At 35.7% G+C, this 14,418-nt stretch overlaps 1 protein-coding gene across 2 annotated transcripts in view; it reads left to right on the top strand.

The window, feature by feature from the left end:
- VPS50 (VPS50 subunit of EARP/GARPII complex) overlaps positions 1-14,418 on the top strand; it is an 87,035-nt gene that overhangs the window by 49,957 nt on the left and 22,660 nt on the right. Inside the window, exons 20-23 of one of the 2 annotated variants that reach the window (XM_057432436.1) lie at positions 704-810; positions 9,058-9,179; positions 10,149-10,205; positions 13,023-13,103. In XM_057432436.1, the coding sequence (XP_057288419.1) occupies positions 704-810; positions 9,058-9,179; positions 10,149-10,205; positions 13,023-13,103 (367 nt within the window). The remainder of the gene's footprint in view (positions 1-703; positions 811-9,057; positions 9,180-10,148; positions 10,206-13,022; positions 13,104-14,418) is intronic. The other variant, XM_057432435.1, reaches the window with a different exon arrangement.

Genomic DNA, 14,418 nt, shown 5'->3' with positions numbered 1-14,418 from the left:
ACAAAATAGCTCTTTAGGACAAAATGATTTCATAAGGTACATCACATAAACTGCTTCATTTCAAAGAAGTGATGGTGATATCAATAAAAAAACTTATTAGAACACATCACAGTCATTGTGCTTTGTGCTGTGAAATTGAATTATTCTGAATTTTTAGAAGAATATAGTTTTGAGGTATGGTAGCTGGCATAGGCTTCTCATAGAGAATCATAGAATATCTCAAATTAGAAGGATCCATAATGATCATAGATTCCAACTCCCTGCTTCTTGCAAGACTACAGTTTATGAAAAATTTAATGCTTTCTAAGTTTCATCTTCCTCAAAATTGTTTCCATTTCCAGATAGCCTTTTTCTTAAGCTGTAGCTTACTGGGCCGCCCCTATTTTGTTGTGGCTTGCATTGTTTCCATTTTCTTTACTTCCTAAACTATCAGCTTGAGTCAGAGCTGTTAAAATGGTTACTGAGGCCAGACAGAGGGATGCAGAACCTAGGTCTTGGACTACAACTCAGAAACAGTTCTCTAGCACAATTTTATGTAAATTAGGCCAGGCTTCTCCCTTTAGATGTTAGAACAAACTGCACTGGAAGACATACTGTCATGAGAAAGAAGAGGGGTGGAAGGGTATCTTTTCTACTAAATTTGAATGTCATTAAATATAAGAGGGAGTGACATTTAATGTATTTTGTTTTGTTTTCTTTAAAGTGTTTCTCGAGAAACTCTGAGGAGCAGAAAGAGGTCAGATTATAATCTCAATAAAGTGAATGCACCTATCCTGACAAACACTACACTGAATGTAATAAGGCTTGTGGGTACGTAGAGCAATTGTAGGTTTGGTTTTTTTTTGTGATTTTTATTTTAATACAAATGTATGGATTATAGCAGATCTGTTAAATGAATTTTAAGGCTTTTAAAAATAGACCTAGTTGGGCTGTGTTTCCATTCTCTGAAAATGTTAATAAAATAGAACTGAAGCGCTAAACCCACGTATTGTTTAATTAAATAGAGAAATTGGTTATATCTTGTGAGTTATTTTCACTTTGAAAATGAATTTGCATGCATTTGATTTTAACCAATAGTGGTGGTTTATTTGTCTAAAATACTGAATGCACAAACCCAGTAGAGATCGAAAGGAAACAGATTAATGGTTTAGGTTGCCCATGTGTCTTGTATGTCTTGGTGGATTAAATGTTTCATTTTAAAGTAATATAGTTACAAAAGTAATAACTTAAACTTTTTTTTTTTTTCACTTTCATTACTCAAATTCCCACACCCAGAATAACTATTTTTACTACTTGGAGGAAACATAAAAAAACAAACAACCCTGCCCTCCCATGCTGGTAATTTCAGTAATTGGAATACATTCTAGTAATTCCCCGAGAATTTAGGGAATCTCTATCCTTGGAGGTGGTAAGATTGTGACTGGACAAGCCCCTGAGCAACCTCATGCCCTGAGGTATGCTCTGAGCAGCAGGTTGCAATACGCAACCTCAGGAGGCACTTTCTAGGTGAAAGTTTTCTGTGAAAACAGTCACTTCCAATTCTAGGTCTAACAAGACTGATGTTTTGTGATCATGACTTCCATTGGATTATCTAGATAACTGTGCAGTAACAATTTTTTCTGCTATTGACTTTCATTTAATTTATATAGAATGGGAAGTAACTACCTAAATTTATCAAATTAGGCAGAATAGACAGGAATTCTGTATGTGATATATTAATGAAGTTTGTTTTCAATGTTTATATGCTTGGAAATGATTGTGGCACTTCAGAGTAAGCTGTTTTTAAAAGAGGCTGCACTGACACTTGGTTAGTACCTTTTGCTTTCTTAGAGTGCAGCATATAAATCAGAAATTAATTTTCTAAACCCTTATTGCATCTTTTTCTCACTATTGGAGCATCTACAATACAAACCTGAAATAAGAATTGGGGTTATTCTGTCATAATTTTTCTGGTATTGGTCTGTGTTTTCCTCTAAGAAAATTTAGGGTTGAATCTAGAAGTCAAACATGGCACTTTGATGCTGGCCTGGTTTCAGCTATAACAGTTATTTTTCTTTGTAGTAGCTGGTACAGTGCTGTATTTCAGCTTCAGCCTGAGAACAATGCTGGTAATGCACCAATGTTTCAGTTGTTGCTAAGTAATGCTTACTCTGATCAAGAAACTTTCAGTCTGTCATGCTCTGCCAGTGAGGAGGGGTGGAAGGAGCTGGGAGGGAGCAGAAACATAGAAGACACCTGACCTGAACTAGCCCAAGGGGTATTCCATACCACAGCATGTCATGACCAGTATATAAACCGGGGGAGGTTACCCAGAAGGACTAATGGCTGCTCAGGTCGTGCTGGGTATCGATCAACAGGTGGTGAGCAATTGTGTTGTGCATCACTTATGTTTTCTGATCTTTCATTTTCTTATTGATATTTTTCTATTATCACTATATTTTACTTTTTATAATTGTAGTTACTGGGCTGTTCTTATCTCAGCTGGTGGGGTTTACATTCTTTCGATTCTTCTCTCCATCCCACCTGGAGAGGTGGGAAAAGGAGCGGTGAGTGAATAGCTGAGTGGTTCTGAGTTACTGGCTGGGTCTAAACCACGACAGATGCAACCTTCTCAGTCTTCCCCCAGCCTCTGCTTCTGGCCTCCCCGTGCCTTAATACAGTGTACAAGTGGTGGAGCTGTAGTTCTAGTTCTCCCATTTTACATAAGGAGTCTTTAAACTTGTGGATTCTTGCCATAACCCCCAAATTAAGCATTATTTTCAAAGCTTATGTATGTGCTTTTTTCCCCTGCCTGGAATAACATATAATTTTCATTTTCTCTGCTATTGGGGATGTTTTATATTGTTTCTTTAATGACCAATAATAGCACTTGTTCCCACCACTCTAATAGGAATTCTGTTCCAGAAGCTTTACCAACTTAATGGTTAAAATAAAGAAAAAAAGAAATTATCCACCTGTTTTCTCCCTGCTTGATCTTAGACTAAAATAAACTTTTATGTTTAACAGACTGTCTTGTTCTTTGCTGCATACTACTCTGCTGTTTTTACAGAAAGCAATCTTGTTTCTTCTCAGTCTTTGATTTGCTAAACAAAATGTACCAGGCTTTTTAGTATCCTCTGTATTTCTCTGCCAGAAGCTTAAGTCCCCTGCTTTCTTACCAGTTCTTTTTTTGCTCTTCTTACAGACTTAACCAAAATCATGTGCAGTACTTTGGATGAGATCTCGCTGCATTGTATCACTGTTATATCACAGCATCCTGGTCACAAGTGCCTCCCTTTTACACCTCTTTAGATTTTTCACAGCTTTTTTGTACTGGCAGTTCAGTCCATCTGTAATGAGCTTGTACAGCGAGCAGGTCCTCCACTTTTCCATTTCTTTCCAGGGGATGAGCTGCTACTTTATAGTAGAAAGATGCATGGTTTTAATTAATTGGTCTCTAAATGCTTTAAATTTTGCACTACTGAATTTCATCTGATTTTTATTATAGCAAGTCATCAAGGACCTCCAGTTCCTTTTGTATATTGTTTTGATGGTGCCTCCTTTTTCTTTTTCCATTATCACACTCTTATTTTTGTGCCAGAGTCATTCATGAAAATATTAAAGAGGCTGGTTGCTGGGAACTCCACTTGTAGCTTTTCCAGATACCTCCCTTTTCAACATGCTTCGTTCTATCTTCTCTTTCGTTAAACCCTTATTCATTTAAAAGACTAGCTTCATTTGTTTGCTGTGCAGTAGTGTTAAATTAATACTTCCACTAAATCCCAGATAGGTGAAATGTACTGTGTTTTTCCTCCAGAAAATCATCCAGGTTCCCTAGCAAGAATATGTATCTTAGGTTACAGTTCGCTTCTGGGAGATCCATGATTTACCTTAATTTTGCTTCTGTATTTCTGCTTCTGTCATTTCCATACTTTCTTCAAAACTTGATCTGAAGTTTTTTATTCTAAAAATTGAAACAATGGATCAATAATTGCTTCGATGACTATTTTTCCTCTTATTCAATACGCTTTTATTTGCCGCTTTTCAGTCATAGTGGTACAACCCATGCCTTGACCACTTATTGCACATACATGTTACTACACTGATTACCAGACTGGTGGTTTCATGGCCAATTTTGTTATGTCCTGATTCCATCACTCCTGTAACTTGTCTCTTTTAAGGTCTTTTCAGCTCGTTCTCGGTGTGGCTGAAAGTGGCCAGTTCAGTTCTAGTAGTCACCCTGTTTCCCTTTTCTGCACTTAGTGAAAACTAAGGCAAAACATTAATTCTTGCTTTTTTTGTTATCTTGTCTGGAGTTTCACACCTGTCACATCCCCCCAGTGTGGTCTTCTGTAACTGGAAAACTAATTTTTACTATCTCTGGAAATCTAGTTTTGGCAAGACTTTTGGTACTTCTAGCTCTTAATGTAACTTCCTGAGCAAATAGGTCTGTTTTCACCTTTGTCCTTGTCTTAGTAATTCTTTGCTTCTAGTGTGTTTGCAGTTTCTCATGTTTCTAATACACAATGACCTCACCTTACTTTTACCTTAATTTGTATCTCTTTTTGCAGAATACCAACCATTTGATACCATAAATGAAACAGGGTGTTTTGCACTGTGTTTCTGTTAGAGCTGTAATATGCAGTTTATGTCTACCACAGAAGCTGAAAATGCCTTCATCTCTTGGCATGAGTTTTGCCCTTAGCATAAAAATATGCCATTCACTTCTTCCAGGCAGCATCTCCAAGGGCATCAGATACATCTCTTTAATGGTTAGTGACTGTGGAAACAAGAAACAAATAAGATACCTCTATTTAGCCAGACTGGTTTTGATTTTTTTTTCTTTTTTTTTTTTTTTCTCCCTTGTCTCTTAAATTGTCCCTATTAAATGTGGAGATAAGCATGTGGTTGCTTGACAGATTTGGCTGGGTGTGATGCTAGGTTGTAGGAGATCTAGGCATAATCCAATCCCCTAGATTTTCCCCCTTCAGACAGGAATGCTGTGGAGTGCACCCATCTTTTGACAGCAGACTCTGCTAATGCCTTGAAAGGCTCCAGTTTGTCTCGCATTGTCTCAGATATTTGGCTAGGAAAATGCCATGGTACTTAACAGTAATTTCATGGTGTATAACTGAGATGGTTGTCAAGGATCCCTTCGCTATCACTGGAAAACTGTAGATAACTCCAGAAGATGATAGTTTATTGGTTGTCTTGGATGTCTGCCTGCGTGTCATTGCATAGATGTCTTAGCACTTGTTTTGCTTGCCCTCTGCACCGGAGATCGAGACAGCCAGTACAGAATAAAGGTCTAGTTTTTAGATGAAGTTGGACAAAGTGGATTACATATGCAAGACTAGTGATGTGGCACTTCAAAAAATAAGCGCTTTGCTACATTTTGTCAGCGATACTTCTACTTCCTGCATGTTGCATCAGAAGGACTTTTGGTAGATCTAAATCAGCTCCCCGATCTTAATTAAAAAGAAAAAAATAAAGGAAATTAGATTTAAAAAGGAAAGTCTGGAATTAGCTGTGGATTTAAATTGCTGAATCGAGGAACAGAAATTGTTGCATCACTTTTTAGGAATGTTATGCAAGTAGCAGTACTCACTGAATGAGTAAAACAGTGCTCAGAATCCATTTTGAATTATTTGAATGTGCTGTATGTGTTTATGGAGGCTAGATAAATAAAGTGAAGTGTATCTTAGTATTTATAAATGACATAAATAAATTGCTGTGTGTAACTGAAGTGGGAGCTGCTGTAATTTTGTTTGATTTGAATTTCAAGTGAACAGTTCAGTTTATCTTGTTTTCCCTCAAGTCAATAAACCAGGTAATTATTTCTCTGTTTCTAGTACAAAGTAACCACTAGATTAATTTATAAGGTTACATTTTTCCTATCAAGCTGTTGAATGGTGACTAAAATGTAAAAGAAGTATAAACCTGTGCTAAATTTATGTGGAATCTTTTGAGCTAGGTCCTATACATCAAAAAGAATAACTAATGACTGTGCCATTGGATTTATTTATTGTGTGAATCCTTATTTTAATTACTATCTTTCTGACTTAAGAAGTAGTTTAATGGGTGTTTGTCGAATTGGGCTTTTTAATGTCAGTCCTTATTTTTACTTTTGTTGCAAATGTTTTTGGGGAAGAAACTTAAATTTTGCTTCCTTTAAAACCCGTTAACTTTGAAGAAAGTAACAATGGTGTTGACAAATCTCACAGCAGAAATCTTGTAGCTGATACAAGTGATTTGTCACGTAGCATAGAACCTCATGGGACTTAAAACCCCCTAAATTATACAGTCTTTCAAAATGATATTGCAACAGGCTGTTCACTTTTTCCTTCAAAGTGGCGTTAGCTCCTAATGTATGTCGTGGGAAGCTGCATGTTTGGAATCATGAGACTCTGTAGGAAATAATTTTGCTAATGACCACATATATATGAAAACTCAAATGTATATTATTCAGGAGGCTTTGTGTTTATTTACTTTTTTGGTTTTAGTGTTCAGTTTTATATAGATTAGTTTGATAGACAGTACTCTCTACTTACTGTCTTTAAGGACAAAAGAAGTGCTGGAGAAATAATACTTCAAAAGAAATCTGACAAATGTTCTGCAGTTTTAGCTATTAACAGAGAGCCTCTAGAAAGTTGAGCTACTTTGAGTTGCTGAAACTCTTAAGTGGTGTTTTCAAGTATTTCTGGAAGTTTCTAGGATGGGGTAGGTTTGGGCTGTTGAGTGCTGTTGGGAAATGTTCTCAAGTATTTATTTTCCACCTAAAATAGGAACTTTAGTGCAAGTATGTAGCAATGTATAGAAGTTTAAAGTTGGCCTGTTAGAGAGAACAACTAGGAGGAAATGTTCTTGGAACATGTGTTGTGTTGAGATGCTCAGTGATGTAGTAATAGAGAAATGTTCTTGGCGTAGAGAGTTTTATAGGGACAACACTTGGGCAGCGTGTACAGTGTACAGCCCTTTAGAAAAGCATGAGATACTGCCTGAGAGATTACCTTGAATATTCATGCCAGCTGCACGGATATTTGGAAATCCAACTGCCCAGAATGTGACACATCATATGTGTATCATGTATGGGTTGCAGGAGAGTTTAAAAATGTGTTTATCACAGAATTAGTAGAAAAAATCAGTCTGTGACAATACAGAATATTCAGATAGCACACATGAAGGTGACAGCTGCTTTGATTAGAGTACCATTCTTTCCCAAAATTTCAATGTTGGGCTGCATGCGGTTTTCCCTTTTGGAAAACAAATAGAATTTAATTCTGCTTTTCAGTTTGTACATAATAATATGGGTAAAAGCATTAATAATTCAGCATAGAGTTAACAACTGGGCAAAACTGCCAAATATTAACTATTACAGCCTGCATTGAATCTGAAAAAATACCCAAATATGCTTGCATGTGTTAGCAAACTAGGGCACAGATGCATAATATTCAAGCAGGGAGTCTTGAGCTAGATAGAAACTTGGCAGTATCAGGTAATTGCTTGAGTCTTACCATAGTGCTCTATGATCTTACCAGGTATGTAGCCATGTCATGTATTTGTCAAGTTGATGTTATCTTTACTGAGCTACTCAAGTGATTGCTTGAACAAATTCAAATAACTTCCCCAATACTAAGAGATATTTTTGTTTCTTTGTACTCAATTTCTCTACTTATCATAGAATCACAGAATGGTTTGGGTTGGAAAGGACCTTAAGATCATCTAGTTCCAACCCCCCTGCTTAAAACATTTTCTGTATCAATTAGTAAATGACTTTGCAGGGCATACCATTAACATGAAAAACAGTGGTGTTAACTATAGGAAAAAATAAGTTAATTTAGCACCCTCATTTTTTTCCAACCTGTCAGATCAAAACATGTTTGGAATATGACAGTTTCTTAAATTGTCTGCTATATCGCATATGCCAGGTGGACTGCATTGATTTTGGTTCAGAAATTGCTGCCTAGTACTGTAATGACCCAAAGCTTATTATCTATTCTTTGTTTTCAAGATGTTAATACTGCAAGCAGTATGTCATTTTTGAGCTAGCCAGCAGGAAAGGTAGGGTCTCTGCAATATGAGGGTTTTCATGAAGTGCACATCTTGTATGGCCCTATAAAAAGCGCCATGCCCTGTGCTGGAAAACAAAATAACTAAAAACTATAGGCCCTGCGAACTAGACCTCTAGGCAAAACATCTTCCTGAGTTCAAATCCTCTGATCATTTTGATTCGGCTAACCTATAGATAGATGCAGGTCCTGAGTTGGTTTTTTTTTTGGTTGGTTGATTTTGGTTTGGGTTGGTTTTATTTTTTTTCCTTTTGTTTGTATTTTATTTAGTTTTATTTTCCCAAGTCAAACAACAGCAGAGAAGGAATTATTCTTCTCCTTGGATGTGCCACAGTCCCAGCATCCTTGTTTTCTGTCAGTCTCTCCTCCTAGAAACATTTCAAACACACATCCTGAAACTATTTGGGTTTCTTAACCCAGGATAAAAAGGAAGGAGAGCAGGAAATGATATGTCGCTGATGTGAAACACGTTATTTTGAGTGGGTGAGCATATTATTCCTAATTGGGCAAAATCCAATCTTGGCCATATTATTTTTATACTGTGCTTGTATATTGCTTGAAAAATAGCCGTGTGTGCATATATAAGTACACACTAATGCATAATATCTTCAGTGGCTCTATATATAATTTGCTAGAGACCTACTTTAGGGGATGATTTTTTTTTTTTTGGCTAAATGAAGCTGGAACTGGTAGAGGATCCAGAAAGTTGTATGTTTTGAATTTAATACCAGAAGGCCAAGAATGGTTCAAGACATTTTGATATGGATTAGCAGCCATATTTAGAGAAGTCTTGAGTCTTTGTGGTGTCTCAGTTATCATATTTAGCTTTATTTTTAAGCCTCCCAATCTCAAAAATATTACTAAGTTGTTCTTCATTAATCTTCTTAATTAATAACTATTCAGGGCTGGATAATAAACTTTGTAAAGCTGGTTTTGAGTTTGTCAAGCTTAACATTGTCTCTGTATCACTTATGTTGAGGAAACTGTTCTTCTCTATTTAATTTTTAAGGAAAATACATGCAGATGATGAATATTCTGAAACCAATTGCATTTGATGTGATCCACTTCATGTCCCAGCTCTTCGATTACTATTTGTATGCAGTCTATACGTTTTTTGGCCGAAATGACACGGTAGGTAGAAACACAATTCATTTCCAAGTAACATTGTGCACACAGAATGAGAATACAGAGGAGTTGTCTTTACCTAAAATACTACCTAATATGTAACCCGCAGAAAAAATTAGTGGCAGCAGAATATATTTGAAAGCAGGACTATGAAAAGGCTGATTAGATCAGCAATAAGGGGAGTAAGTACTGCGAGTGTCATTATCACTGGGATATGAATCTTATTATGTTTTGAATATATTCTGTACTCTTTATCCAGTAGTATTTTGAAAGGGAGGGAAGACAATGTGAAGTACCTAAAAGTAGTGGCTGAAAGTGGGGAGCAAAGAAGCAGTCTGCAGAAGGAGGGTTATGATTTGGAGCCTACAGAGTATGAGGTGTTTTAATTTTCCCACATGTATTTCTCTAACTTAGATAAGAATAGCAAAAGGAAGAGGAGAAGAAAGCCATGAAAGTTAAGTAGTAACTCAGGTTTAAGAGGTTTGAAATATACTTTTTCAGATCTAGTATTTCTTTCATCAAACTAATTGCATTAGTGAAAACAAGGGGTTTTGGGTGATCTTGTAGTTTAAATATATGCTTGTTTGGAATGTCTGTACATAGCATAGATCAAATTACAACAGAATTGTCTTAAAGCATTATGAAAAGCTGCATGTAAAAACAATCTTCTCTCTTGGCCCCTAAATTACTCCGCAAGTAATAATATCATGGGGTTCCAAATTCATCATCATCTGTTGGCAAATTGTAATGGATTTTCAGACTCAGCATATGGTTCTAAATGGTTTTGAGCTGTTCTCTTTGGCAGGACAAATGTATTTGCAATTTGTTTGTGTTTAGAAGAAGAGGTTTTTTTTTGTTTTGCTTTGTTTTTTGTTAACATAATTGATTTCCATAGGCTTAGTCAGCTGCTCTGCTATTCACATGGGTTTGCATTTGTTTTTATATTTTTGCACCTCCTGTTTTGTGTTTTTAAAGCCCATACCAAGTTCCTCACTCTCTGCTTCTAACAGAGAACAGCACAGTGCTAGGCAGGTAAACATTATAGCAGATGGATGGTGATGTTTTTGTAGTGTGCCTATTTTTTGTTTTGACAGGTGACTTTCCCTGGGAAATACAATGCTTACAAAGGGTCTGTGAATATAACAAACCCTTTTGCAATGCTGCTTAAATGTCTTCACTCTCCAAAGGGTTTATAAACCTTTAGAAAGCAGTGATGGGTGATGGTATGTGATTTAGACCACTGAGAGTGTTTCTGTTTTATTTTTATCCACAAAACAGCAACAGGTGGGATTCTTAAAACTATGCTTAAAAGTATAACTTCCTTAAATGGCTGAAACTCATTGTGAAAATTCTGCTTACCTCCTGTGTGAGAGTTAATACATAAGGAGAGTGATTAACTGTATGGAGTTCATTGGCACTTCAGTGAAAGCCAATGATTAAAAATACACATGTTGCACTCTGTGTCTCGTCATGATACTAAGTCATTGCTCTGTCCAGACCTCTTTAGAATCATTATTCTTTGTAGTCACCATTTGGCTTTTTTCATGACCAAAAGTTACACACCGTTGTAACTAGGATTGCTGTTTCAGAACCTTTAATTTGTGGGATGCAAGTTAAGGCTGCCTTTCCTCCTTGTCTCAAATTATGAAGAAACCTAAAATGAAATTATAATGAATTGCCTATATTTACTATCTACTTACTAAAGTGTATGGCATTCATAAACATGCCACTGAAAAATCTTCCTTAGCAGAATAAATCTGGAGTGAGTTTTAATTTTTTTAGCAAGACATTATGGTAATTTCTAAACCAAAGGCCATTTAACTATAAAGGGCTATGTAGAATTGGTGATGAGTAAAATTATTCTGTGTACTGTCTAATGCTCTGCTTGCTAGCCTTACTAGGCCATCAGCTTATGAAATTTAAATAGGTACCATTTTGCATATAGAAATAACATAGACTTTTGTGAAGCAGAGCAGTAATATTGAGGAGTGACATGTTCTGTGTGAAGTCATGAGGTTTTTTGGGTTGCTTGTTGGTTTTTTAACTCCCTCATATATATGGATGCACAGTTCTGACTTCAGGCTATAATTGGTTGCATGGTAAGTCTGGAGTTCCCCACATGTAATGTTTTATGTAAATTGAAGTTTATTTCTATTTTCAGATATGTTTCAAACGTGAAATTGCCATTTTTTAGAAAGAAAGATGTCATTATAGAATAAATAAGTGAAAGTTTCTGATGGCTATTGAAAGTTAGTAATTGAAAGGCAGAAAGAGAAGGAATTAGTGGTGGACTGTGTAATGTGTAGTTTTGATGGTGCAGGTGCAAATTTCCTAAAATGAAATTTAGTGGCTGAAACTTGCAAATACTTTTTTCCTTTAATATGTATATATTTTTCCATTTTTCTGTTTGTTCTTACCTTAACAGGGAGAGTAACCAGTCTTGAATTTGCAGTCCTTGTGGCCTTGAAAAATTGCTGTATGACATTAAGGAGGAAAAAAGATAGTTTGGAGAATTAAGGGTGTGTTTTTTAAGGGGAAAAAAGTTATTTTCTTTTTCACCCATATATCTGCAAAATACAGGCAGTTCAGAGCTGGTATTTCTATAGTAAAATGTGAAGAAAAATATAAGCTAATTTTGTAAAAAGGCTTACTTCACCTGCACAAAAGCAAGGGCATGAACACTTCTTTTTATCAAATGTAGACACTAGGATAGTGATTTATGATCAGGTTCTAGATCTCAGCAGAGTGTACTCCAATTGGAATTTGGCCCAGATGTAAATTTTCACTGAATATATAGGATTATTGAGGCAGATGGACATCTTAAGTCAGAATTGTTGGGTGCACTAAATGTGGACCTAGATTATACCATTTTGTGTTTAGAAGGAATGGAGGATATGTCACGAACTCAAGCACTTCCTTCCCTGGTTTAGTGCACTGAAAGGAAAGGAAGTCTAATAATACAGTCTACAACAGTGTTCCAAATATTGTTCAATAAATTGCCTTTTGGTGTGAATCACATACCAGAGCCATATTCAAATACATATTATTGATACAACGTGTGTTTGTGAGCTGTCCATTTCCACTTTCTTTGTTGTGTTAGTTTGTTCTTTGGTTTTGGTTTTGTTTTTTACTGAAAGTAGAAGGTAAGTAGGTACAATAACTATGCATGTCAAATCAGACCCTCAGCTGGTATAATTCATTGCATTTACTGGGAAATGGGTGTAGCTCTGTTGATTTATCCCAGCTGAACATCTGCTCCATAATACTTCCAAGCAGTGAACATGAAGATGGCACATTTCTCAGGTAGATCTTTATAAGCATTAAGTAATGAATGTTTTATAAATTGATATAATTTTATGATGTTTTAACAATTGATATAATTTTGCATATGCAATTTAGATATTTAATAAGGAATTACAAGAAATGTTATAGGTTGAGAAAGGTTAAGACCATTTGGCTTGGTTGTGTGTGCCTGCAAGTCTGGGGGCATTGTGGTGTGCCATTCTGGACTCATAGCCCCAGTGAGAAAATCTAGAGTCCTGCACCCAAATACAGAATTAGAACAATAAAGAATACTGGTTGCTTATTGGTATGAATGGTAAGCTGTCATCTTCATGAAGGATACTCGGGTCATTCTTCACACCAGTGCAATATTGAGTGCCTTGTCTTCTGTTGATTTTCTTTTTATTTTGTGTGGTTGTGATTATGTGCTAAAACCTTAATGTAAGTAAATTGTAGCCAGTCTTTACAAACCAAAGATCTGCTGTATCACTGCTGGATGCAGCAATTTAAACTGTAAGGTTTAAACCAAGGAGTTTTCACAACTTAAATAGTATTTATTTCTTCTAGTTTGAATCAACAGGACTGGGTCTCAGCAGCAACAGATTACGTACCACGCTGAACAGGATCCAGGAGAGTCTGATTGATCTGGTAAGTACTTAGATTTTGCTAATGTTCACTGGAATAGAGGTCTGTGTGGGAAATTAGGAATTGTATTTCATCATGGTTTTCTGATTTTTAACTCTCTTCACATTCAGTGTCTGTAATGAAAAAGGCTTAGTTTCATGGTGTATCATGATGTAGAAATCATTATTGTATGAAATCACTTGTCTCTATTATACAACAAAATTAGTTTAATAGCTTTTGCTAGCTCTATCAACAAAAAAGCTTATAATGTATTACAGTTTATCTAATAGAGGCATTCCAGTATTATCCTTATTAAAGGAGATGTTTCATTAAAAAGACCCCAAACCAACACAATAGATGACTCATTTTTCTTCAGTAAAAGAACAGCAAAACAGTAAACCATCCTGAATATCATTCACCTTACAGGATAGTAGAAGAGTATACTGAGTCCTTTGTTAAGTCATTTCTGAACTATGGGGAACTTTCCCTGATGTATTTTAGATTGTATCCTATTGGTCACTTTGTGAGTTATTTTCAAATTATGAAAAGTAAACGCAGTGCTCATGTCACACTGATAGTAGATTACTGTTCATGTCACAGTACAACAGAAGTCTTCAGGTAGATTGTGTGGTTTCAACTGAGCAGCAGAGTTGATAAAGAAATATTTCCAAGAGCTACGGAAAACATGGAAATTTGAAGTTCTTTTTTTTTCCATGTAAATATAAACTTCTTGAAACATTAGGAAGAACTTTTCTAAAAGTATCATAAATGCTTGTGTACAAGTAAATAAAAATAAATATCATGGATACTGGAGGAAGAATTTATTTTCTAAGGCTTCTTTCTTAGAAGGAAGTAGAAGACACGCATTCTATTCTGACTTTCACAAGGATTTTGCACTCCACAGAATTGTACTTTTTGACTTTTTTAATTCATTGCAGTATTATATCAAGTCCTAAATTGTTCTTTCAGAGAAGCATTTTACAGGATTTTCAGGCCATTTCTCATAGAGTCAGTAGAGGGAGCATACGATAACTAATAACGCAGACCTCTATAAAACGGAAGGTGGCGAGTCACACGGATACTCATCTCAAAGGCAGTGTATTGAGAAAGAAAAATTACTTCTGGGAAGGTCTTGCAAACAAATCAGTTCAAGATTATGAAAAACCAGCAAGTTATGGAATTAATTTTTTTTTTAACTTACTCAGTAGTCATAGTTCCAGACAGTGCTTTGCAGCCTTGATTTTTTTTTTTTTTTTTCATTACTCAAAATAATTTTTAGCAAATCTTTACTAGAAGTAAATTGGAAAAATAACTGCATTTCTTTTTCTTCCTTAGTCAT

Source organism: Pezoporus wallicus, unplaced genomic scaffold (genome assembly GCF_028554395.1).
Source record: "Pezoporus wallicus isolate ANWC-B61680 ecotype Strahan unplaced genomic scaffold, APGP_CSIRO_Pwel_v1 scaffold_2584, whole genome shotgun sequence".
Lineage (NCBI taxonomy): Eukaryota > Metazoa > Chordata > Aves > Psittaciformes > Psittacidae > Pezoporus > Pezoporus wallicus.
The sequence above is the reverse complement of the archived record's forward strand: the minus strand, read 5'-3'. Positions and strand labels throughout refer to the sequence as shown.